At 41.3% G+C, this 24,542-nt stretch overlaps 1 protein-coding gene across 2 annotated transcripts; it reads left to right on the top strand.

Annotated features, from left to right (window-relative positions):
* The first annotated feature begins 7,808 nt into the window (after positions 1-7,808).
* Positions 7,809-23,232, top strand: SLC26A2 (solute carrier family 26 member 2). 2 transcript variants are annotated; one of them, XM_061188331.1, is made up of 4 exons: positions 7,809-8,050; positions 16,276-16,455; positions 18,169-18,865; positions 20,685-23,232. In XM_061188331.1, exons 3-4 carry the CDS (start codon positions 18,194-18,196, stop codon positions 22,203-22,205), a joined length of 2,193 nt encoding a protein of 730 aa, XP_061044314.1. In that variant the 5' UTR covers positions 7,809-8,050; positions 16,276-16,455; positions 18,169-18,193; the 3' UTR covers positions 22,206-23,232. The 2 variants fall into 2 exon arrangements, with proteins under 2 accessions (XP_061044314.1, XP_061044315.1); XM_061188332.1 differs by lacking the exon at positions 7,809-8,050 and adding an exon at positions 9,686-9,718.
* Positions 23,233-24,542: the final 1,310 nt, after the last annotated feature.

The raw sequence follows: 24,542 nt of genomic DNA on the forward strand, positions 1-24,542 counted from the left end.
AGTGTCTGGCCTTAAATTTAGGTCTTTAATGCATTTTGAGTTTATTTTTGTGTATGGTGTTAAAAAGTGTTCTAATTTCATTCTTTTACATGTAGCTGTCCAGTTTTCCCAGCACCGATTATTGAAGAGGTTGTCTTTTCTCCACTGTATACTAATCATTAGAGAAATGCAAATCAAAACCACAACGAGGTATCACCTCACACCGGTCAGAATGGCCATCATCAAAAAATCTACAAACAATAAATGCTGGAGTGGGTGTGGAGAAAAGAGAACCCTCTTGCACTGTTGGTGGGAATGTAAATTAATACAGTCACTATGGAGAACAGTATGGAGGTTCCTTAAAAAACTAAAAATAGAACTACCGTATGACCCCGCAATCCCACTACTGGGCATATACCCTGAGAAAACCATAATTCAAAAAGAGACATGTACCACAATGTTCATTGCAGCACTATTTACAGTAGCCAGGACATGGAAGCAACCTAAGTGTCCATCGACAGATGAATGGATAAAGAAGATGTGGCACATATATACAATGGAATATTACTCAGCCATACAAAGAAACAAAATTGAGTTATTTGTAGTGAGGTGGATGGACCCTAGAGTCTGTCATACAGAGTGAAGTAAGTCAGAAAGAGAAAAACAAATACCATACGCTAACACATATATATGGAATGTAAAAAAAAAAAAAAAAAAAAAGGTTCTGAAGAACCTAGGGGCAGGACAGGAATAAAGGCACAGATGTAGAGAATGGACTTGAGGACATGGGGAGAGGGAAGGGTAAGCTGGGACAAAGTGAGAGAGTGGCATGGACATATATACACTACCAAATGTAAAGTAGATAGCTAGTGGGAAGAAGCTGCATAGCACAGGGAGATCAGCTCTGTGCTTTGTGACCACCTAGAGGGGTGGAATAGGGAGGGTGGGAGGGAGACGCAAGAGGGAGGGGTTATGGGGATATATGTATATGTATAGCTGACTCACTTTGTTATAAAGCAGAAACTAACACAACATTGTAAAGCAATTATACTCCAATAAAGATGTTAAAGAAAAAAAAAAAGAAGGTGTAGAAGACATATTGACTGACTGGGAGAGGAGACCTGAGAAACAGTGCTGCAAGCCTGGGTAATTTGCATGTCACTGGGCATTGAGTGTCCCCCTTCAGTACCTTTCACTGGCGTTACATGTTGATTTAGCCTCCATTTCCTGATCAGAGGACTTTCACCTCTGGCTTGCCAAACCCCACGTCCTCTGTGAAGCCACAGAAGGGAAGAGTTTCTCTGACCCCATCAGCTAGCCCTTAGAACTGGTGGGACAGCCTCTACCCTCATTTTGTTGGGCTCCGCCCTCATTTTATACTTAACCTTGGCCCTCTCCCATATTTCATTTGTTCTTACCCTGACCTAGAGTTGATGTCAGTTCCTAAGTGTCCGGCCACCTGTTGACTTTGTGATTTTATTCAGCTACTTGGGTTTCCTGTTGAGTCTGTCTCTGGAGCATGGCTAGTCTGTGAAGTTCTCTTGTTTTACTTTGACGATCTAACCTGGGTGATGGATGAGCCATGTAAAAGTTTCTCCTTAGGTGCATTTTAACCTTTACGTCATTTTTCTAAAGGCTGGATTCTGAAAGCAATCTGTGATTGAAAAACAGTTAGGAGCTTGGGGAATCCTGAAAAGTCAGGTAAAGTTAAGTCCTAAATACATACTTTGTAACCACAGTAGTAAGGAGAAACGCAACAGGCAGGAGGGTATCCTTGGGCTTTAGCACCAGAGTGAACTGAGTTTGAATCCTCTTCCTGTAATTCAAACTTTTACATTGGGTTAATTTCTTAATCTCTGGTCTCAAATTGTGGATAATAATGATACTTATTTTATAGAACTGTTGTGAGGCTTAGAGGCAGTATATGTACAGAACTTGGTTCGTGGCCAGTTCTCAATAAATGTAGTCATTAATAATGATAATGTAAGCTGAGTATGAAGCAGTGATATTCGGTAGAAAGCAGAAGTAATGCAAATATAATTATTTTCCTATTTTTATTATTTTTCTTTTTATAAAGTAATATATCGTTGTGTTGTAGAAAATTGAGAAAATACAGGTAAACAAAAAGCACATAACAATTATCATCCAGAGAAACATTTTGATATATATCCTTCTTTCCCAATCATATAAATATAATTTTTAAACAAACCTGTGGTTGTGCAATATATATTTTGTTTGTTTAACAATATATGTAAATATCTTTCTGTGCCATTAAATATTCCATTACCACATGATTTTTAATGGCCTCATAGACTTCCATTGGGTGACTGTAACCATAATTTATTTAATATATTTCTAACTGTTGGTTATTTAGGCTGCTTCTATTTTTTTTTTTTTTTGATATTCTTAATGAACATTTGTTAAATCTTTGTACACTTGCTTATTTTCTTATCTTCGTAATAAAAAACATGGCCAGAAAGAACAACTTCAACTACTAATCTTTTAAGATGATGTCCTGGCTATCCAAAAGATATAAGAGTTTAAGTAAAGAAATATTGAGAAGTCAATATTTTAACACAAAGGTCATGTTCCATTTTGAATGGCCATTTCCCACAGCACCTAGCTCATAATCCTGAAAGAACAAATCTGGGATGCCAGGGCTTGTGATCGCCATGAAACGTCAACTGACAGATCACTTTCTGTACCTAAATATTATAGCAAGGGTGACTTGTACTGCTTTACCCCAGGTGTAAGAGTCACATTTCTTTTCTTTCTCCAAATCAAATTTTATATGTTCCAAGCCCCCATCCCACAGTGCTGGCAGGATATCTGATCCCAATAATTACTGTGACCACTGCCCCGCCCCAGGGTCACGTGAAGGCCTGTTGGTCTAACTCAGTCCAGCCGGAGAAAAGCCCTGTAACCTTTATTTGGTCCATCCTACTACCACAAATGTGCCCCTCGTCCAAGCTGATGAGGCCCCTGAAACAGTCCTGCTTGTTGCCAGGGTTCCAAGGTTCTTGCTGTGGCTCCAGGCTCCCAGAGCCACCAACAGTCACCCATGTGGCAAACCCTCCCACATCTCCAGGGCAGGAAGAGGCCCAGGTCCTTGCCACTCAAAGATCCTGCAAAGCCTAGCCCTCATGGGGGAAGCGTTCAAAAATCTCCTTTCTCCCTGACTCCTGGCCCTCCATTCTTTCCCTCTCTGAGACAATTCAGTCTAATTTCCCTCAAAGGCCAAAAGGAAGAGGGGATCCCTTCTTGAGTCTGAGAATAGTTACTTCCTGCCCTGCCACAGAGCAGCCCTGAGAGGCAAGTGATCAAGAAGGGCCAAGCCAAGGACTTCCCTGCTGGTGCAGTGGTTAAGAATCCATCTGCCAATGTAGGGGACACGGGTTCGAGTCCTGGTCCGGGAAGATCCCACATGCCGTGGAGCAACTAAGCCCATGTGCCACAACTACTGAGCCTGCGCTCTAGAGCCCGCAAGCCACAACTACTGAAGCCCGCGCTCCTAGAGCCTGTGCTCCGCAGCAAGAGAAGCCACTGGAATGAGAAGCCTGTGCACCGCAACAAAGAGTAACCACCGCTCGCCGCAACTAGAGAAAGCCCTTGCGCAGCAGCGAAGACCCAACGCAGCCACAAATAAATAAATAAATAGATTAAATTAAAAAAAAAAAAAAAAAGAAGGGCCAAGGCCCCTTTAGGAATTGGGGGAGAGGGGACAGAGAAAAAATACCTACAATTGTTCAAAGCACTATTTGTTTTTTTAAAAATAATTAATTAATTAATTTTTATTTTTGGCTGTGTTGGGTCTTTGTTGCTGCGCACGGGCTTTCTATAGTTGCGGCGAGCGGGGGCTACTCTTGGTTGAGGTGCGTGGGCTTCTCATTGCGGTGGCTTCTCTTGTTGTGGAGCACGGTCTCTAGGTGTGTGGGCTTCAGTAGCTGTGGCACATGAGCTCAGTAGTTATGGCTCACGGGCTCTAGAGCGCAGGCTCAGTAGTTGTGGCGCACGGGCTTAGTTGCTCCGCGGCATGTGGGATCTTCCCCGACCAGGGCTCGAACCCGTGTCCCCTGCATTGGCAGGCAGATTCTTAACCACTGCGCCACCAGGGAAGTCCCAAAGCACTATTTGTAATATTAAAAAGAATGGAAACAATATAAATGTTCGTCAATGCTTAAATAAATGATGGTTCCCCCAAAGAGTGGGATACCATGCAGCTGCTATGGCCAAAGATAGCCACAGCGATATTTCCCACCCCACAAGTCCCTCTTACAATGTGACTTTGACACGTCTCCATTGAGACTTGCAAGTATGTGACTTTTGAGGCTAGATCCTAAAAGGCTATAGCTTGCTGGAACTCTTGAAACCTTCGGAGGTCTTTTAAGTACAGACTGCCCTGAAACTGCCATGGGTGAGGAAGGCCAAACTAGCCCACAGAGAGAGACACAGGGAGAGGCCCTGAGACTACATGAAGAGAGATGTCCAGACAGCCTTCAACTGCTTCAGCCCCATCCCCTGTCCCCACTCTAGCCACTATCTGACTATAGCTCTATGAGAGACCCAAGCCAAAATCACCCATTAAAGCTCTTACCAAATTTCTAATAACAAAATATATTTTATTATTATTATTATAATATTATAATAACATGAGATTATCATAACATGAGATTATTATAACATGAGAAATAACAAAATGATTATTGTTGTTTTAAGCCACTAAGTTTTGGAGTGATTTGTTACTTAGCAGTAGATAGCCATAAAGAAGCTCTTTATGCACTGAGATGGAACAATTTTCAAGGTTTAATATTATTAATTTTTAAGAGTATAGAAGAGGATATATTGAGTGTCCATTTTATTTTTTTTAAAAAGCATATATAGGAGAGAGAGAGAGAAAGATTGATTGATTGATTGGGGGAGTCTTGTACATGCATAGATCACTGGTTTGTCAGCCCTAGGTGTACATTAGAATCTTCTGGAGGGCTTTTAAAAGATGTCAGTGCCTGAGCCCACTCTATACCAATTCAATCATAATATCTGGGGATGAGACCAAAATATCTTTATCTTTTAAAAGTTCCCCAAGAGATTCTGATGTGCAGCCAGAGTTGAGAACTGCTGGTACAGACTAACCTGGAAGGCAACACAGGAAACTGGTGCTGTGTTTGCCTCCAGAAAGGGATGCTCGGGTAAGAATGGATAGTGTGGGAGGGAGATTTACTTTTAATTGTAAACTCTTTGATATTTTGAACTTGTTTACTTGCATGTTACCTATTTCTCAGAAAAATCATGTTTTTTTTTTCGGCCACACTACATGGCATGTGGGTATGGAATCTTAGTTCCCTGACCAGGGATCGAACCCGCACCCCCTTCTTTGGTAGTATGGAGTCTTAACCACTGGACCGCCAGGGAAGTCCCCAAAATCAAGTTAAATTAAAAATTAAAAAATAGCTATAGCAGCGGAAATGAATCCCAGATAGCAAATCGGAACAGTCCACTCAATAATGGGGTCTCAGAGGAGGTGACCTGTCCTTCCTGGGAAGACTGGGTAGTCAGGAAGGGCTGAGGAAGTGAATCCTGAAGTGGTCTCTAACCTGAGATGACTTCTTTGCTGGCCCATAACATCCCTAGTTAACACATCATTAGTTACTCTTTGGAAAGCAGTTTGGGACAGAGTAATGGCTACAGTATGTAATCCTCCAGCTGCCAGTCATCTCTGTGAACCCTGAGACCAACAGGAGCGAAAATGTCCAGGCTTAGTTGGGAGGGGTGAAGAGATCTGGGTTCTGGCTGGCTGGCTGCTGACATACTGTTATTGAGGAAAAGCAGATTATTATTTAGCCAGCTCTCCACTAGCAGGGATTTGGCTATCTGTTTCACACCTTAGGTTCCTGCTGCAGAGAACTGGAGCATGATGAAGGTAAGGTAGGAGTGGCAGACCAAAGTCTAACTCTATGAGGTCCCTGGGGATATGTATGTGGGAAGGTGGGGGGACCACAACATTAAATAGCAGCCTGGGATGCTGAATTGGGAGGGAGAGAGGCACCAATGACTGACACCTATGAGTAAGAAAACCCATCTCTGTTCCACCGCAAAATCCACTACTTGTCAGTTGAGTGGCCTTGTTAAGTAACAATATTCCAAGATGCAGTTTCCTCATCTGTAAAGTAGATTAGAATGTATGGAATAAGAGAGAGAAAATGATAGCCATTATTAAATTAAGCCAGTCTTTAGTGGTGTCTGTTACATGCAAGGATGGGGATAGATTCTTACATTTGACTAACACAGGGAGTGTAGAGGTTAACAGTGGGCTTTGCAGGCAGATGTAACTGGGTTAAAATCATGCTATTGTCATTTATTAACTTGGACAAGTCACCTAACATCTCTGAGTCTCATTTCCTCACCTATAAAGGGAGATTCACAATATAGCACCTCCTCAAAAGCTTCTGTGAGACTTAAGTAAGATAATAAATGTGACGTTTTGTGCATCCAGAAATAAATATCCAGAAACTGTCAACTGTTGTCATTCTGCTTGTTTTGCAGCTTATAGGGAGTTGACAAAGTACTTTAACACCCATTGTTTTACTTGATCCCCTCCAGGACTCTGAGTGTGGGGCCATTAATTACCCTTGGAAAGGTGAGAACATCAATGGAGATTAAGTGATTTGTCCCCAGTGGTAAGGGACAGCACCAGGATTAGAACCCAGGTGTTCTGATTCTGATATGGCTTGTGACTTTGGAAGTTCTGAATCTGGTGGGTGACAGAATCTGAAGCTCATCTCAGGATAAGAAAGGGAGTTCCTTAAACGACTGTGAAGAAGTTCATGGGAAAGGGAAGAAAAGGAAGTTAACCATGTTGCTTCCTTCATCGGTCCTCTTCCACTCCCATCTATCCTATCGTCATCTGTGGGCCTCCTCAGGCAGTACAAGAGGAAAAATGAACAAATTAGCATCTACTCTATATCAGACAGTGCCCAGTTCGTGGCAGATAATTAAATCAAGACTACCTGCTAGGAAGTGACTAGCAGGGAAGTCACTGAGGAAAGGGCGGTTGGGGGTTTAGCCTGAGACCCGAGAGACAAGTAGAAACCAGGTACTGGAACAAGTGTTCAGGTCCGGAAGAGAACAAGCTTGGCAAGCAAAGGAGGCCAGGATGGGTGGGAGAGGGCTGAGGGAGGGAGAGATGCCACGTGAGGAGCGTGAGGAGTAAGGGGCCGGGGCCCAGAGCATTCAGGGCTTCGGGGGCATAGGGAGAAATTTGATATTATCTGTAAATGTCAAGGAAAACCACTGAGGATTTTAAACGAGGATTGGAATTACATTTCATATTTATTTTTATATTTTCTTTTACATCTTAAAAAGAGCCTCTGGCTATTGGGAACTTTGGTGGAAAGTAAGTTACACTAGGGCAAGAGTCCCTCTAACTTTCTAGCAGACCTTTTCCCATTCAGGGCCTCCATTTCTCTAACAATAAAGGAGGGTGGGTGGGAACAGGGGTCCCAAGGAGTCGAAGATGAAGACGATACCCCTCGCAAACAAAGAGCAGTTTACAGCTCTCGTTAGAGCATTTCCACGTTTCCCTTGATACTGATTCCTCGAAATACCCTCGGGGTTAAGGCGGAGAACCAGCAATCTGCCCGCTTCGAAGATGATTCATCGCCGTGCACAGCGCAGGAGGAATCTCCCTAAGAATCAGGGACGCGTGGCTTCTTCTGTACAGGGCAGCCAATCGCAAGGAGGAAAGCGGCCAGGGGGCAGCACCCTTGCCTGTCCTGGTCACGTCATTGGCTGACAGCCGCGTCGTTCTTCCGCGGTGCCACGTGACTGTGCATGCTGAACTTTCGTTGTTACAGTCGCCTCCGGCACCTCCTCGCTGCCGGTGCCTTCCCGCTGCTCCCCTGGGCCCCGCCTCCTCCAGGGGCCGGGCGATGGGCGGGCAAGGGGGCTGGCGGGTTAAAGGGAGGCCAGCCCGGGAGTGGGCTGCCTCTGCCCGCGCCACCCTATCCCCTCAGTCCCGCCACGGCAGAGGACGCGCCTTGGCTCCTGGTCGCACGGGGCGGCCCAGACTCGAGAGGTGAGGAGAGGGGAGGGACTTGAGACGCGGGGGAGACAGCGGTGCCGGCTTTCCCGTGGTCAGCGGGCACCTCTTGGGGTCGTCCTCGCCTGTGACCCAGGTGTGGTGGGAGGAAGCGCGCACCAGCGGTCGCCGCGGGCCGTCGTGGCTGGGCCGTGAGAGGTGGGTGTGCGTAGGAGTTATTTCCTCTGTCGGCAGGGGCGGAGGCAGGGCCAGCGTCAAAGCCCCACTCCCTCCACCCGGGTGATCCCGACCCAACTCCGACGGCTGAGGGCTGCCCACCCTTCACCCCACACTTCGCGCCGGGTGCCCTGCACCCCGCTGGTAACGGTGCGGCTCTTCCGCCCGAGTCCTCGTAGCGCCTTCTCGAACCCAGATATATGGGAGCAGGACCAAGGAGATAAGAGCCGCCACCACCACCTTAGACAGATGGGGGAACTGAGGCTTGGGTAGGAGAGAGGACTTGATTACCTTGGTTTTTAAAACCACACACCTGGTTAAGTACAAATCAGGACCTGTAGTTTTTCGAGACTCATAGACTTAAGTTGAAATTCTTTCACTGGATAGATGGAGACACTGAAAGGACACAGAGGGACAGAGCCTTGCCGAAAATTACACAGCAAGTCATTTGCAGAACTAGGACTTGCATCCAGCTTTACCAAACTCATAGACTATTAGGCTGGGCCCCTCCTTGCACAGATTGGGGACCACGGTGGATTAGACGCATTCAGGACTTAAACTCCTTTCTGGCACTCATTCTAGTACCTTTTTCCTCCTTGTCCCTAAGGCATTTTATGTGAAATCTGGAACTAATGTGATATCCAGTATTGCGTTAAGCAGAAGTTCTTGTCTTTGAAAGTTGAGTCAAGAAGAAATGGAGAGCCAAAGCTGTTGGCAAGAAATAAGCCCTTTTTTTTGTCTTCAGTAATCTCAAGGGACGGAGACTAGTAGCTGTCATTTACTGAGCAAATGCTATGTGCCAGGCGCTGTGCTAGGTACTTTACTTGGGTTAGTTTTAAAACAACACTGCAAGTTGAGTAATGTTATCCCCATTTTACAGGTGAGAAATTAATGCTGAGTAAAATGAAATTTTTCAGTCAGTGCCATACAGCTGTTGAACAGTGTAGCTGGGATCTGAATAGAGAGCTGTCTGACTCCAGAACATACCTAGTGATTCTCCAAATAGGCCCTCAGCCCACTGACTCAGAATCACCCAGGGAGCAGTCTTGGATCTCATCCCTGGATTTGTCTGAGAATCTGCATTTTAACAGATCTTCATGTTTGATATCATTGTATTGTACTATAATTTGCTGCCTCCTGGAGGAAGATCTGGAGATGACCTATTCAGGGATTTGGCGACTAGATTAGATTCACTAGGGGTCATTTTGAGCATTGGTATTACTTTTAATGAGTATAAACCCCCAGGTAGATGATTGCCAGACTAATTTCTTGACACAAACTTGGTTATGGTGTATGGGGGTGGAGGGGGAGGAGTAACTGCTTTTTCTTCACCACAGAGCTCTTTTTATTTTTTAAAGATTTTTTTTAATATATATTTTTAAAATTTATTTATTTTATTCTTTTTTTTTTTTTTTGGCTGCGTTGGGTCTTCGTTGCTGCGTGCGGGCGTTCTGTAGTTGCGGTGAGCAGGGGCTACTCTTCATTGCGGTGAGTCGGCTTTTCACTGTGGTGGCTTCTCTCATTGTGGAGCACGGGCTCTAGGCGCACAGGCTTCAGTAGTTGTGGCTCGCGGGCTCTAGAGCGCAGGTTCAGTAGTTGTGGCGCACGGGCTTAGCTGCTCTGCGGCATGTGGGATCTTCCCTGACCAGGGCTCAAACCCACGTCCCCTGCATTGGCAGGCAGATTCTTTCTTTCTTTCCCTCCCTCCCTCCCTCCCTCCCTCCCTCCCTCCCTTGGGTCTTCGTTGCTGTGTGCGGGCTTTTCTCTAGTTGCAGTGAGTGGGGGCTACTCTTTGCTGTGGTGCTGGACTTTTCATTGCAGTGGCTTCTCTTGTTGTGGAGCACGGGCTCTAGGCGCACGGGCTTCAGTAGTTGTGGCATGCGGGCTCAGTAGTTGTGGCTCGCAGGCTCTAGAGTGCAGGCTCAGTAGTTGTGGCACACGGTCTTAGTTTCTCCACAGCATGTGGGATCTTCCCGGACCAGGGATCGAACCTGTGTCCCCTGCATTGGCAGGCGGATTCTTAACCACTGTGCCGCCGGGGAAGCCCTTTACCACATAGCTCTTAAACTATTATTCGTCCATTCACTCAACAAATATTTGTTAAGCACTTATTAGGTGCTCTACATGTTTCAAGGTACTGGGAATACAACTGTGAACTGTATTAATTATTAAAATTAATAATAGGCTCAGAAATGAGGTGAGCACTTGGCCATAAAATTATTGCTTTGAACTAGCTCCTAAGACCTCTTAGCAAGGAAATAAATTTGGGGGTCATGTGGTATTTTAGAAGAGATCTAAGCTTGGAAATTGGAAGATGAGGATTGAGAATCTGGTCCTACCAGTTAAGCAAGTGACTAAACTTTGATGTTTTTCATACTGGAGAATAGGAATTCATACTCTGATTCTCAGATTTACTGAGGAGGCAAGTGGGAGATGTAGATGAAATCTTTTTTAAAATTTTATTAAAAATTTTTTTCTTTTTTTCTTTCTTTTTTTGGTTTTTTTATTTAGATGAAATCTTTTTGAAAGCAGTGAATTACTATGCAAGGAACTATTTAATTATTTTACCATGGTTTTACATTAAGCTATTTTCCTCTTGGGTATTTTATTATTTTGTCTTATATTGGGCTTTATACAAGAAAAAATATATCATAGTGCTTATACTACTGATATAAGCCTTGTGGTGGTTCTTCTTTTTGCATCACAGAAATAAATGGGCATTGTTATCATTTGTGATAACTGGAAAACAAGGAATATTTTTTTTTGGCTTCATTATATTAACTTGAAACTTCACCTGTTTGTTCATTTCAATAAACATAGATCTGTAACCGTACATAGCAAGTGGGAGGCATTGTGTTAGGTTCTGGGTTATGTAGACACGAGGATGACTTGGTGTCTGCCCTAAAGTGATACTCTCATTTGAGACACATGTAAACTTGAGTGCTAAATAGCTATGTGTCATATGTTGGGGAAGCATAGCCTAAGAAGTTTCAGCCCCCTTCTCCTATGTCATTTGAGGTGGGACTTAAAAGATTATAAAAAGGACCAAGATAGATGGAGATAGAAGGGAAAGACATCCCCGACTGAAGGAACGACATGAGCAAGGGCCCCAAAGGGCAAAGGATGCTTATTAGTATTTTCATGGACTGGTGATTGGAACACTGGTGCATGAAAAGAAGCAAGAGAAAGGCAGTTGCAGGCTCATTCACAGAGAGAAGACTATACTAAAGTTATTTGACTATATTCAGTAGGAGGTGGAGAGCCATTGCAGATTTTTGAAGAGTGTATCCAAATGGTTTGATGCCATGTTGTTAACGAATGCTTCTTTTGGAGAAGAGGCAACATGGGATGGTGGTTAAAAACATTGGTCCAATTCAGTGTTTAAGGCTGAAGTATGTCTGCAACTTTCAAATAGTTGAGGGAAAAAAAAAAACCCAAACAAACCAACCTGAGTGTATGAAGAGTGCAGAAGTAGTGCAGATGTAGCAAAACATTAACAATTGGTATATTGTTAAATGGGTGAATTGTGAATAAGGTGTTCCATGTATCATTCTTTCAACTTTTCTGAATATTTGAAAAGTTTCAAAATAAGCAGTCCAGAGACAGAGAGTAGGTTTGAATCAGACAGGTCTTGATTCTCGTCATGGTTCTACTGCTTATAAGCTGTGTGAGTACTGGAAAATTATTTCCGAACTGTATAGTCCACACCTATTCCAGCCTAGTTTAACTGGAATTTTCCACTTAGGAGAAGAGATTTTTTTTTGGTAGATGACTTGTTCACATTAATATTAGTTTAATGCTAAGACTTCTCGGGACTTCTCTGGTGGCACAGTGGTTAAGAATCCGCCTGCCAATGCAGGGGACACAGGTTCGAGCCCTGGTCCAGGAAGATCCCACATGCCGCAGAGCAGCTAAGCCCGTGCGCCACAACTTCTGAGCCTGCGCTTTAGAGCCCACGAGCCACAATTACTGAAGCCTGCGCACCTAGAGCCTGTGCTCCACAGCAAGAGAAGTCACTGCAATGAGAGAAGCCCGCGCACCACAGCGAAGAGTAACCCCCACTCGCCACAACTAGAGAAAGCCCACGCCCAGCAACGAAGACCTAGTGCAGCCAAAAATACATAAATAAAAATAAATAAATAAATTTATAAAAATAAAAACAATCTTAAACTAATTTTTATTCATAAAGGGCAAAAAAGGAAAATATTACTTGCTTGCTTGAAAAAGAATTGAATAACATAACAGACCAGAAGATGTAATAAGAAAATGATTGTCAAATGAGTGATACAGTAAGTGATTTTCTCAAAAACCTTCAGCGCCTACGCACTGTCTGCAGGTGAAAGTCTACCTTTCTTAACCTGGCATAAAAGCCTTCCAGAATCTCCCCTAGGTACCTTTGCCACTTTCTCTCCCATTGATCTCCCATATGCATCTGGTGCTCTAAACGTATCATACTATTTCTCATTCTTTCCCTCCAACCCCAGAACTATTGCTATTTGTGTTTTCTTCTTCCTCATCCGTTTTCCAAGTCCTTCCCTCATTCTTTCATCTCTGACCCAGACTTCAGATCCCAGGTGAGATATGTTGTTCCCTGGAAGCCTTTCTAAACTGTTCTATCTCTTGCAGATTTCTTCCCTGCTTAGATGCTCTGATCCTAGTAGTTCGCAGCTTCAGTTTTATTTAGCAGTGAGTTGTGGCATACATACACAGAGCAGAAACCGTTATGTTTCAGAGGCAGACTTTACCAGTCTCTGAACACTGTTGCCTTCCAAAAAGGCATTTCAGTTTCACAAATTGCAAAACTGTTTCATATGCACTATTGGTTAAAATTATATGCTGTAATTACTTACCAAAAGTAGACATTGTTTCTCTTATATCTGCAAAATTTCAAAAAGAAGTTGGCTGACCGCTGTCAGGCTTACATAGAAGGGATATCCCTCTCTTTTAGTTCAGTTCTCTTAGACTCTCAGTAACTCACACGGGAAACAGTGCCAGTGCTGCTGTTTAGTCACCAGGATAAGACAGCTTTCTAAGTAGTCACACTGCATGTGCCTAATTAAAGAAGAAAGTACAGAAATGTTTTTCCTTTTTGTGTTGCCTGAACTGCCATTATACTTTAATATATGAATATGTAAATGTATTTTTCAAATGTTTTGTTGGTTTTTTCCTCCAGTTCCTGCAAGGTACTGTGGAAGGTTCAAGTGTTTTCTTCTTGAACCTTTCTTTTCTTCACTCTCAATTATCAATGTTGATAAAGGGAGAAACTACCCTAAATGATACAGGAGAATCCTATTTTACTGAATTTCATGGAATATATAGTATGTATTCCAACTTTCTGAAAATGGGAGTCTGGCTATAGACTGTATTTCAAGGATAAACACTGTAACTTCATTTTTCATGAAGCAATTGGTGAATACTGTAATTGAAAGCAGTAACAGGCTTGGGGGAATGAGAGGATTTTTGTGCAAAAAGGGATACTTGAAAAATTTGTTCCAGAGTAGATAGTCCCACCTGAAAATAAATATTGCTTTGCATCCTACTTTTTCTGTATTTCAGTTATTTGTTTAGCAAATATTTTCATTCCTATTTTCGAAAGCATATACTTGGACACTTCAGGGGATACAAAGATGAAACAGAATGGAGCTTGCTCTCAAGGAGCTTAATTTATATGGAGGTCATACCTACAATTTAGTTTAAGATAATTTTTAATGTAGTTTTATATTGTTTGGGGTTTTAAAATAGGCTTGAAAAAAGGGAAAAAAAGTAGTTTTGAGGAGAATTTTAGGGGGTGACTAGGATCAGTAAAAGACCATAGATGGTTTTTGGATTCAGACTGATGGCTAAATCATTTACACTTCTAGGACTGTTTGTGAGTGAATACCTAAGTTTTTGAGAGCTGGAGATGGAAAAGGACTATGGCCATGAGTATAGAGAAAGGAGAGTTGGGCACAAGTTTGTAGATGTCAGTGCCAGGTCATTTTGGGTAGCAGGTAGGTGAAACTGGGATGTGTAGGATAACTGAATTTCAAAGTGTTTAGAAGTACCTGAAGTTAGAGAAAGCTAATTAGGTAGGTGATAGGAATAGTAACATGCTCAAAAAAAGCTATTCTTGGAGTCTTAAAATCTGGATTTTATTATCTGGCTCAGTCACTTACACAAGCTAAATGAATTACTAAATTGGTCAAGACATTTCACTTTATTATGATCTATCTATATCTTTATATTTAAAGTGGGTTTCTTATAGACAGCATATAGTTGGGTCTTATTTTTTAAATCTTATCTGGCAATCTGTTTAATTGGCATATTTAGACAATTCACATTTTTAAAATATTTATTTATTTTATTTATTTTATTCTTGGCTGTGTTGGGTTTTCGTTGCTGCGCGCGGGCTTTCTCTAGTTGCCGTGAGCAGGGGCTACTCTTTGTTGCAGTGCACGGGCTTCTCATTGCGGTGGCTTCTCTTGTTGCGGAGCACGGGCTCTAGGCGCGCAGGCTTTAGTAGTTGCAGCACGCGGGCTTCAGTAGTTGTGGCTTGCGGGCTGTAGAGTGCAGGCTCGGTAGTTGCGGCGCACGGGCTTAGTTGCTCCGTGGCATGTGGGATCTTCCCGGACCAGGGATCGAACCTGTGTCCCCTGCATTGGCAGGCGGATTCCCAACCACTGTGCCACCAGGGAAGCCCCGACTATTCACATTTAATGTGATTTTTTTTTTTTTTTAAATATGTTTGGATTAAATTCTACCATCTTGCTAGCCGTTTTCAATGTGTTCTACCTGTTTTGAGTCTCATTCTTCTTTTGGGTTAATTGAGAATTTTTTATGATTCTATTTTGTCTCCAGAATTAGCTTATTATTTATATCTTAAAAAAATTTATTGGTTACCCTTGAGTTTACAATGTACATCTTTAATCAGAGCCTACCTTCAAATAGTATTATATTACTTCATATATAGTATAAGACCTTACAATTCTTAATTCCCCCTACCATTCTTTGTGCTCTTGTTTTGTGCATTTTATTTTGCATGTGCTGTAAAAATGCATTTCTATTTTTGCTTTAGACAGTTATTTTTTTTAGAGCAATTAAAGATTTTTTTAGTTAAAAATAAATCTTGTTTTCATTTGTTCCATTTCTTAGACTTTATTTGTTTACTGTGTAGACCTGAGTTTTTGTCTGGTGTGTGTAGTGTGTGTGTGTGTGTGTGTATGTGTGTGTAGTAGTGCTGGTCTGCTGGCAATAAATTCTCTTAGTGTTGGTCTGAGAAAGTTTTTATTTCTTCTTCATCCTTCAAAAAATATTTTCTCTGGGGATAGAATTCTGGGTTGACAGTTATATTTCTGTGATAAAGGTATCACTCCATCTTCTGGCTTGTATGGTTTCCAATAAGAAGTCTGCTGTAATTCATATCTTTGTTCCTGTGTATGTAGTGTGGTTTATTTTTTCCCCCCCCTTTGGCTGTCTTTAGAATTTTATCTTTGTCTTTTGTTTTCAGCAGTTCAGATATGATATGTGTAGGTGTGTGGTGCTGTGTTGTTTTGGTTTGGTTTTGTATTTGTCCTTCTTGGTATTCTCAGAGATTCTTGGATCTATAGTTTGGTATCTGTCATTAATTTTGGAAAATTCTTGGCTATTATGTCTTCAAATATTCCTTCCACCCATTCTCTGTCTTCTCTTTTTGGGATTCTAATTATGCATAAGTTAGATTGTTTAATACATCCCACAGCTCTTGGATGTTCTCTTAAATTATTATTTTTCATTTTTTAAAAAATTCTGTTTTTCTCTTTCTGTTTTAGTTTGGGTAATTTCTATCAACCTATCTTCAATTTCATCGATTCTCTCTTTGGCTCTGTCAGGTTTGATGGTCCTGTCAGAGGCATTCTTTATCTCTGTTACCACGTTTTTCACTTTTAGTATTACATTTCAGTTCTTTCTTACAGTTTCCATCACCCTGTTGCACTTTCTAGTATTAATTTTTATCTTTTTCCTTTCCAGCTAGCTGCCATATAGGGCAAGATTTGAATTTTGTTAGTTTCTTCTTATGCCTCTTTTAGGTTTGGAAAAGCCTTTTGGCCCAGAACTCACTAAGAACTATTCCAAAATAGAAGGACATAAAGAATGCACTCAAACTAGCTTGGCCTGAAAGTAGGAAGTGAGAAGAGAGTTACAGACCAGTTGCATTGAGGAATGAAGAGCTGCTGTGTGTATTCACCAATCTAATTGACTTGCCCAGGGTAAGTGGTCATCTAAATCTGTTCTTTTCTTCCTTATCTATTTAACAAGACCATCAATGTAACTACTGTTTTACTCTTGTTCAGTGGGATGACCAGCTATAGCCCTTTTATCCTAAACAAAATTAATGTGGGTTACTTTTACAAATATTGTGTTCTTGAATGGGTCATGGGTCCTGGATTATGGCATCTTGGCAATATTAGGCTTATAGAACCTCACAAGGGCTTATCTTTCTGTCAATTCTGAGACAGAATACTACCCGAGTCCTTTGTCTAATATATTTTATCTCTTATTGGCCACAGTCATAAATTTGTTTATTCATTTATTATTTCCTTCATTCAAACATTTTGTAAGCCTGCTATCTCAGAGTTACCGTACATTGTTGATGATTACAATGATGAACAAGATGTCCTTTCCTCCAGGACCTGGAGAGACTCTTCCTTAACTAATACAAAAGTATGGTTAGTACTGTAACGGAGGCATGAAGTGCTATGAGACACAGATTCATTTGGGCTGGGGTCAGTGCTTTGAAGAAGAGATAGCATTTTAACTGGGTTTTAAAAATGATTGGGGTCTTGATAGAGAGTTGGATGGCCATTCTAAGCTAAGCAAACAGCCAACCCAAAGCCACTGATTTGTGAAGTATTTGGCAGTTTACACTCTGTTCCTCTGAAGGTCTGTTTCTTTTTCCTTCTCTTTTACTCTTATTACAAGACTTATTTTTTGTTGTCCCTCCTCTCTTTTTGCTTATTTTTACGTTCTTTGTTTTCCTGTAGTTCTTAGTGGTAGGTCTCATGGCAGTAGTTTTATAGTTTAAGACCCAGAGATGCAGGATCACCTGGATCTTCTCCTAGTTGAAGTGTTGGGCAACATTATTCCTCCATTCAGCTTATGTTTTAGAGTGTATACTTAGGATAGTAAAGCAAATCTTTCTTTGCATGAATATAGATCCTGCCCATAGGGCAGACATGACTCTATACTAGAACAAAGTAGAATAGAACAAAACCTTTCAGAGATCAGACACTTGCCCCATCAGCCTACTCCATGCTGTTGATGTTTGTTTCCTTCAACAGTCTCTTATCAGCTTCTCTCTTTTCTTTCCTACCAAACCAGAGCACGTTGTTCAAAGACACAAATGCATTCTGTGCTAGTTTTTTTTTTTTCTCAAAACATATCTTTACTCTGTCACTCACATTTTCTTTCTGTTTATTTTCAACAACTAGTAGGTTATCTTAAAAGGGACCCACCCCCTGAAAAAACAAAAACAAAAACAAAAAAACCATCTTCCTTGTTTCAGGGACTTTTGCAGGTAAGGTAGGTGTCAAGGTTTGAGACCAGATCCTCTTTTGCAGTATTCGTGGGAGTGAAAAATCTGAAAATAAGACTGTTAGTAGCATATAGAAAGGAGGAGACAGACTACCCCAATACCGTTTCTGGAGAAAAAAATTTCAGGGGGAGCCAGGCAGAGATGGAGAAGAATCCTTGATAGTTTATACTTTTGGGAAGTCCTGTACTCAGTGAATTATTTGCTTTAACTTGGTCTGATTCTTTTTTCCTGGATCAAGACAAATGAGGCTCAACTAAGGAAAGTGAGTATAAGATACTACCCCCAAGTGAACTTCTCTTAACTCTCATGAATGACAAGTAGGACTGTTAAAATGTGTGAGTACTGAGAATTATTTAATCAGTTAACCCTCGTATTTTCTCTGGGGTAGGAGGCTGAAACATCTATCTCCAGAAATGTCTTTGAAAAATAAAGAGCAAGATGACCAATACAGTCCTCCATCTAGGATCCATCTGGAGCATGAAGAGGAATCACGTAATGACTTCCAGCAATTTGAGACCAATGATCAATGCAGACCTTATCCTAGGATCCATTTGGAGCCTCAAGAGAAATCAGATACTAACTTCAAGCAATTTGTCATCAAAAAACTAGAGAAGAGTTGCCAGTGCAGTTCAACCAAAGCCAGAAATATCATTTTTGGCTTCCTTCCTGTTTTGCAGTGGCTCCCAAAATATAATCTGAAGAAAAACATTTTAGGAGATGTGATGTCTGGCTTGATTGTGGGCATCTTATTGGTGCCTCAATCCATTGCTTATTCTCTCCTGGCTGGCCAAGAACCTGTCTATGGTCTGTACACATCTTTTTTTGCCAGCTTCATTTATTTCCTATTGGGCACCTCCCGTCACATTTCTGTGGGCATTTTTGGAGTACTGTGCCTTATGATTGGTGAAGTAGTTGACCGAGAACTATACAAAGCTGGCTATGACACTGCCCATGTTGCTCCTTCTTTAGGAGTGGTTTCGAATGAGAGCACATTATTAAGCCAGACATCAGGCAAGATATGTGACAAAAGCTGCTATGCAATTATAGTTGGCAGCACTGTAACCTTTATGGCTGGAGTTTATCAGGTAAGAAACAGTGGAATAAGTGGTTGTTTCTGGCAAAAGAAATCACTATGCATGAAATCTCAGATCTGTAAGGGAACTTAGCAATCATAATAATTAAAGCTATCATTTATTGAATGCTCAGGATATGGAAGAGGTAGAGCCAAAATTTAAACCCTGGTTTGACTCCACAGGTAAGATAAGGCTGCTTCTATTTTCTCAACCCTAGGCAGCCTCTTAACCAATGAATTTCAGTCAGCCAGAATTTAATTATTTGATTGTAAAAATTCAGACCAGAAAGGGACCTCAGACCACCTAGTACAACTTCTTAATTTTGTATGTCGAGAACGATCAGATTTGCTTGACGTTATTTGTGGTTGGTTATTGGCGGAGTCAGCACTAACAGGGAAGAGGGCAACAGAATGGGGGTTGGGAGAGGAAGAGTGCAAGAGTTTTTCAAACTACAGATGACTTCCCCCCTTGTTTTAGAATTGCTGCTCTAATGAGTGACTGTCACTAAAGATAGTAGTTTTCTTGGACTGCTGGGAAGGGAAGAAGTTGGGGACCACTATTTCATGCTATCAGCCAGGAGAAGGATTAGAAATGAAATTCTTTTGGGTCTCCCATAGAATCCACTAATCTGCCATTTTCATCATGCCTCTGCCTTTTGGCATTCAGGAGTCAGTGCCAACATTAAACCTCTTCTCTGTTATAGACATGTGGAACCAATATAGGAGGGGGAAGAGTAGCTCACTTTATTAGGTGCTTGGATAGAAGGAGAGGGAGAAGGGGCTGGTGTGCAGAAGAGTTGTGCTCCTCAGAGTTCATTTTTGCTTTTTTGTTAGTATGCCTCACCGAGAATGAGGAAGGGTGCAATAGAATTCTGAGGAATTATTGGGAAGAGGAAAAAGAAAGAAATAAAATGTTATATCTTTGAGGATATAGAATTAACATGGGAGGCAGTATGGCATAAGCACATATGCATTGGATGAAAATAGTTTCTCAGTTTGAAGTTAAAGAATTGTATAATAATTTTTAAAGTGTGATTCTATTTTGATGTGAATCTAGTTTTTTGTTTTATCAGTTAAAACTTTACTTTTACAGTAATGATACGTAATTTAAAGAAAAATACATGTTTTTTAAATTAGAATTTTTCCAACTTGTGTTTTTATGATTTCTCATGGATCCTTTTTTTTTAACATCTTTTTTTTTTAAGCAGATATTCATTTTTAATTATTATTTATTTATTTATTTTATGTTTTTGGCTGTGTTGGGTCTTTGTTTCTGTGCAAGGGCTTTCTCCAGTTGCGGCAAGCAGGGGCCACTCTTCATCGCGGTGCGCGGGCCTCTCACTATCACGGCCTCTCTTGTTGCGGAGCACAGGCTCCAGACGCGCAGGCTCAGTAGTTGTGGCTCATGGGCCTAGTTGCTCCACGGCATGTCGGATCTTCCCAAACCAGGGCTCGAACCCGTGTCCCCTGCATCGGCAGGCAGATTCTCAACCACTGCGCCACCAGGGAAGCCCTCTCATGGATCCTTGAGAAATTTTTTCTTTTTCAAAGCGATCTGAACCTTATTCAAGTTTAAGAAACATTGTGCAAGAAGGTAGGAATCCTAAGCTCTTGTCTGGGCTAGTCAGTAACACTGTGACCTTGGGCAAGTTGCTTAGCCCTCTGAGTGTCAGTAAAATGAGAGGATTGATAAATGATTGTGGTTTTTTTTCTAGCTCTGACATTCTGTGGTGCTCTGATGGTATGTCTCCACACAAAGAAATACCAGGGGAATACAGGATTTAGAAGCTCTTTTCCATTTATGTTTAACACTTGTATATCCTTCCTTCCAGGTAGTGATGGGCTTCTTTCAAGTGGGCTTTGTTTCAGTCTACCTCTCAGATGCCTTGCTGAGTGGATTTGTCACTGGTGCCTCCTTCACAGTTCTTACATCTCAGGCCAAGTATCTCCTTGGACTCAGCCTTCCTCGGAGTAGTGGCGTGGGATCACTCATCACTACTTGGATACATATCTTCAGAAACATCCATAAGACCAATATCTGTGATCTCATCACCAGCCTTTTGTGCCTTTTGGTTCTTTTGCCAACCAAAGAACTCAATGAGCGCTTCAAGTCCAAACTTAAGGCACCTATTCCTACTGAACTCTTTGTTGTTGTGGCAGCCACATTAGCCTCTCATTTTGGAAAACTGAATGAGAAATACAATACCAGTATTGCTGGACATATTCCCACTGGGTTTATGCCACCCAAAGCACCGGACTGGAACTTAATTCCTAATGTGGCTGTAGATGCAATAGCTATTTCTATCATTGGGTTCGCTATTACTGTATCACTTTCTGAGATGTTTGCCAAGAAACATGGCTACACAGTCAAAGCTAATCAGGAAATGTATGCCATCGGCTTTTGCAATATCATTCCTTCCTTCTTCCACTGCTTTGCTAGTAGTGCAGCTCTTGCAAAGACATTGGTTAAAGAATCCACAGGCTGTCAAAGTCAGCTTTCTGGTGTGGTGACAGCTCTGGTTCTTTTGTTGGTCCTCTTGGTAATAGCTCCTTTATTCTGTTCCCTTCAGAAAAGTGTCCTTGGTGTGATCACTATTGTAAATCTCCGGGGAGCCCTACGTAAATTTAAGGATCTGCCGGAGATGTGGAGGATTAGCAGAATGGATACAGTTATCTGGTTTGTTACTATGCTGTCCTCTGCACTGATAAGTACTGAAATAGGCCTGCTTGTTGGGGTTTGTTTTTCTATGTTTTGTGTCATCCTCCGCACTCAGAAGCCAAAGACTTCATTGCTTGGTGTGGTGGAAGAGTCTGAAATCTTTGAATCCATGTCTGCCTACAAGAATCTTCAGGCTAAGTCAGGCATCAAGATTTTCCGCTTTGTAGCCCCTCTCTACTACATAAACAAAGAATATTTTAAATCTTCCTTATACAAAAAAACTCTCAACCCAGTCTTAGTAAAGGCAGCTCAGAAGAAGGCAGCAAAGAAAAAGATCAAAAAGGAAACAGCAACTCTCAGTGGAATACAGGATGAAGTCTCAGTGCAACTTTCCCATGATCCCTTAGAGTTCCATACCATAGTGGTTGACTGTAGTGCAATACAATTTTTAGATACAGCAGGGATCCATACACTGAAAGAAGTTCGCAGAGATTATGAAGCCATTGGCATCCAGGTTCTGCTGGCTCAATGCAATCCCTCTGTGAGGGATTCCCTGGCCCGGGGAGAGTATTGCAAAAAGGAAGAGGAAAACCTTCTCTTTTATAGTGTATATGAAGCAATGACTTTTGCAGAAGACTCTCAAAATCAGAAAGATATATATGTTCCCAATGGTCTGAGTTTTTCCAGTGACTGATTGAGAAAGTAAATAGAAGGAAGAATACTGTCTAGCCCCAGAGGTTAAAATTTCAAGTTTTTTAACATTTTATACTGTGGAACTGGAAATTGTTGCACACTAGAAATTTTAACCTTTTGGCTTGACAGAATTCTTCCTTTGAAGCTGATGGCCTTTGTAGATACACAGATGCAGCAGAGCTTTTAGTTAGGCAGAATCAAAAAGAAGAAAATATTGTGGTTTTCAGCTTTCTTGCAAATATGAGATATTCTTGGAATTAAATAAATATCTACTGAATTGAACTGTAAAGTAGCCCCAAAACTTAATTGCCATCCTGTTTTAGGAGATTTGCATCTGGACTGTTCCTTCTCCAGGAGGTAAAGGGGTAAAGCTGGCATTTACATGAGAAGTGCTGGAGCCTGTTTGGCATGGCTCTTTGGAGAAGGAGTAGAAAGGAAGTAGGGAGAGAATGTTGTGTCTGCTCTCCTAACAGCAGGTCAAGAGGCTTCTGGGGTGCGGGGTAGTAACTAGACAAGCTTGTTCTCACTTGTAATTCTCTATTCCCTGTCTTTGCCCCCCAGATGGCAGTCGGATCTCTGGCTTTTAATAAGAAAGCACCATTCCTCTCGGGCACAGTCTTATCAGGAGTCTGATGGCTGAGCAGGTTTGTGAAATCCTACCAGCCAGCCCCATATTATACAGAACGCTCTTGGTGATACATTTGATGTTTTTAGTCAGCCTTTTTGTTTAGGGTAAGTAGGTAAGAAAAGAGCTCTTCATAATCAGCCAACATAATGAGAATCCTCTCTGTCTCTTCTGTGATCCCTATCTGTCCCTGTTTCTGAGTATTTCTCTACCATTAAGCTCTGTTTTAACTTTCAGTCATTTAGTGTGTTACCCATGGAATCTGTCCTAAACTGCTGTGTCTGATTACCAGTGAGTGACAAGTTTGCCAGATAAAAGGCAAAATGCTAACTCAGCAATTTTATGTAGCCTTTTAAATGAGCTTGAGGCAAACTGTTCAGGACAAATTACAAAAAGGAATGATTGACAGCTTCCCTTAAGACTTTGTTTATTTAGCAGTGAATTTTTTTTTCTTTCCCATTGTATTTTAGCAAGGGTCAGCTGGGAATTGACAGTCTTTCTCATATTTGAGAAGCTGCTGTTCATCTTTACTCTGCAAGAAAAATTTATTATAACCAATGGAAAAGAATGCATAGAAGTGATGAGTGCTTCCAAAAGAACATCAATAATTGTAGATGTTTTAGTGAAACAAAGCTAATGCTTACTGCCATGCACCCTATTGATGTACAATAAATATTGATGACAGTGACAGCATTTAACTCTTTAGGCCACCTCAAACTATTATGTAAGAGAATTTAGAAGCATCACATTTATACAACCTAAGTTCTGTGGGTGTATTATTTATGATAGCTGGTCACAGGTTGTGGCCCAGAAATACTTCCTTTTGAAAAGCAAGTATGTCTGACATTGAAAGCTTATAGTTCTGTATCTGTAGTTTTAAGGGCAAGGAAAAAAAAACAGGTTTTCCAAAGTTAGGACTCGGAGACTAGTTGATGTAAAATTGAAACATTTAGCACACCATTTTAAACAAACAAGATAAAAATTGCAAAAGTGCAAAATCACTTTTAACCCACTCCTACATTCTAAACAGTTTAAATATTTATAAGAAGCAAAGCCTATGTGTAGGGCATCCATTGGAGTGGAAGACTTTGAACCATCTTTCTTGTTGGCTCCATAAACTGCAAGTGTTGCTTTTCTTTTGGTAGAGCTCTGCCCATCAGTTTACATGAAAAATGCCTTTCTGTTATTAAAACAAAGCAGTTTCTTAGGAGCTAGATTTCTGTCTTTGAGATGATTGACATCATGATTAAATGTAATGGTGTCCTGAGTTTTAACGTCCTTTTAGAACTTAAGTCTAGAATTTCAGAAATGTTAACTGCTGTTTGTATTCATGTCCTTTGCTTATTGTTTGTAGCCAGTATTTGCTGTTTCTCTCCAGTCTTATGAATAGTAATAGTAAAATCAGAGTGTCTTGGTTGTCATTTGTTTTCAACCCCTCTTGTACCTCCCCAAGCCAGGTTTGAATCCAGATCATTGTAGATATCTAATGCCATGTGACAGAGTAATGAGTACATGTTCAAGACGACTCTATAATTTAGCAAACCCTACCACAGCAAAAAAAAAAAAAAGAAAAAAAGCCCATAGAATTTGGAAAATCTCTTAAAAGAACAGAGTAACAGGGTTTGTCTTTTACCTGCCATTTCTGTCCATAACGTGGATATAAGCAATTCTGGAACTTTATGCAGTTAGCAGATTCTTGAATTGTGTTCTGGT

Source organism: Eubalaena glacialis, chromosome 4 (genome assembly GCF_028564815.1).
Source record: "Eubalaena glacialis isolate mEubGla1 chromosome 4, mEubGla1.1.hap2.+ XY, whole genome shotgun sequence".
Lineage (NCBI taxonomy): Eukaryota > Metazoa > Chordata > Mammalia > Artiodactyla > Balaenidae > Eubalaena > Eubalaena glacialis.

Excerpts from the sequence above, each read along its gene's own strand:
- SLC26A2 (XM_061188331.1), top strand. The coding sequence starts at position 18,194 with ATGTCTTTGAAAAATAAAGAGCAAGATGACCAATACAGTCCTCCATCT. Across the intron at positions 18,866-20,684 it reads TTATGGCTGGAGTTTATCAG|GTAGTGATGGGCTTCTTTCA; the intron begins GTAAGAAACAGT and ends CCTTCCTTCCAG.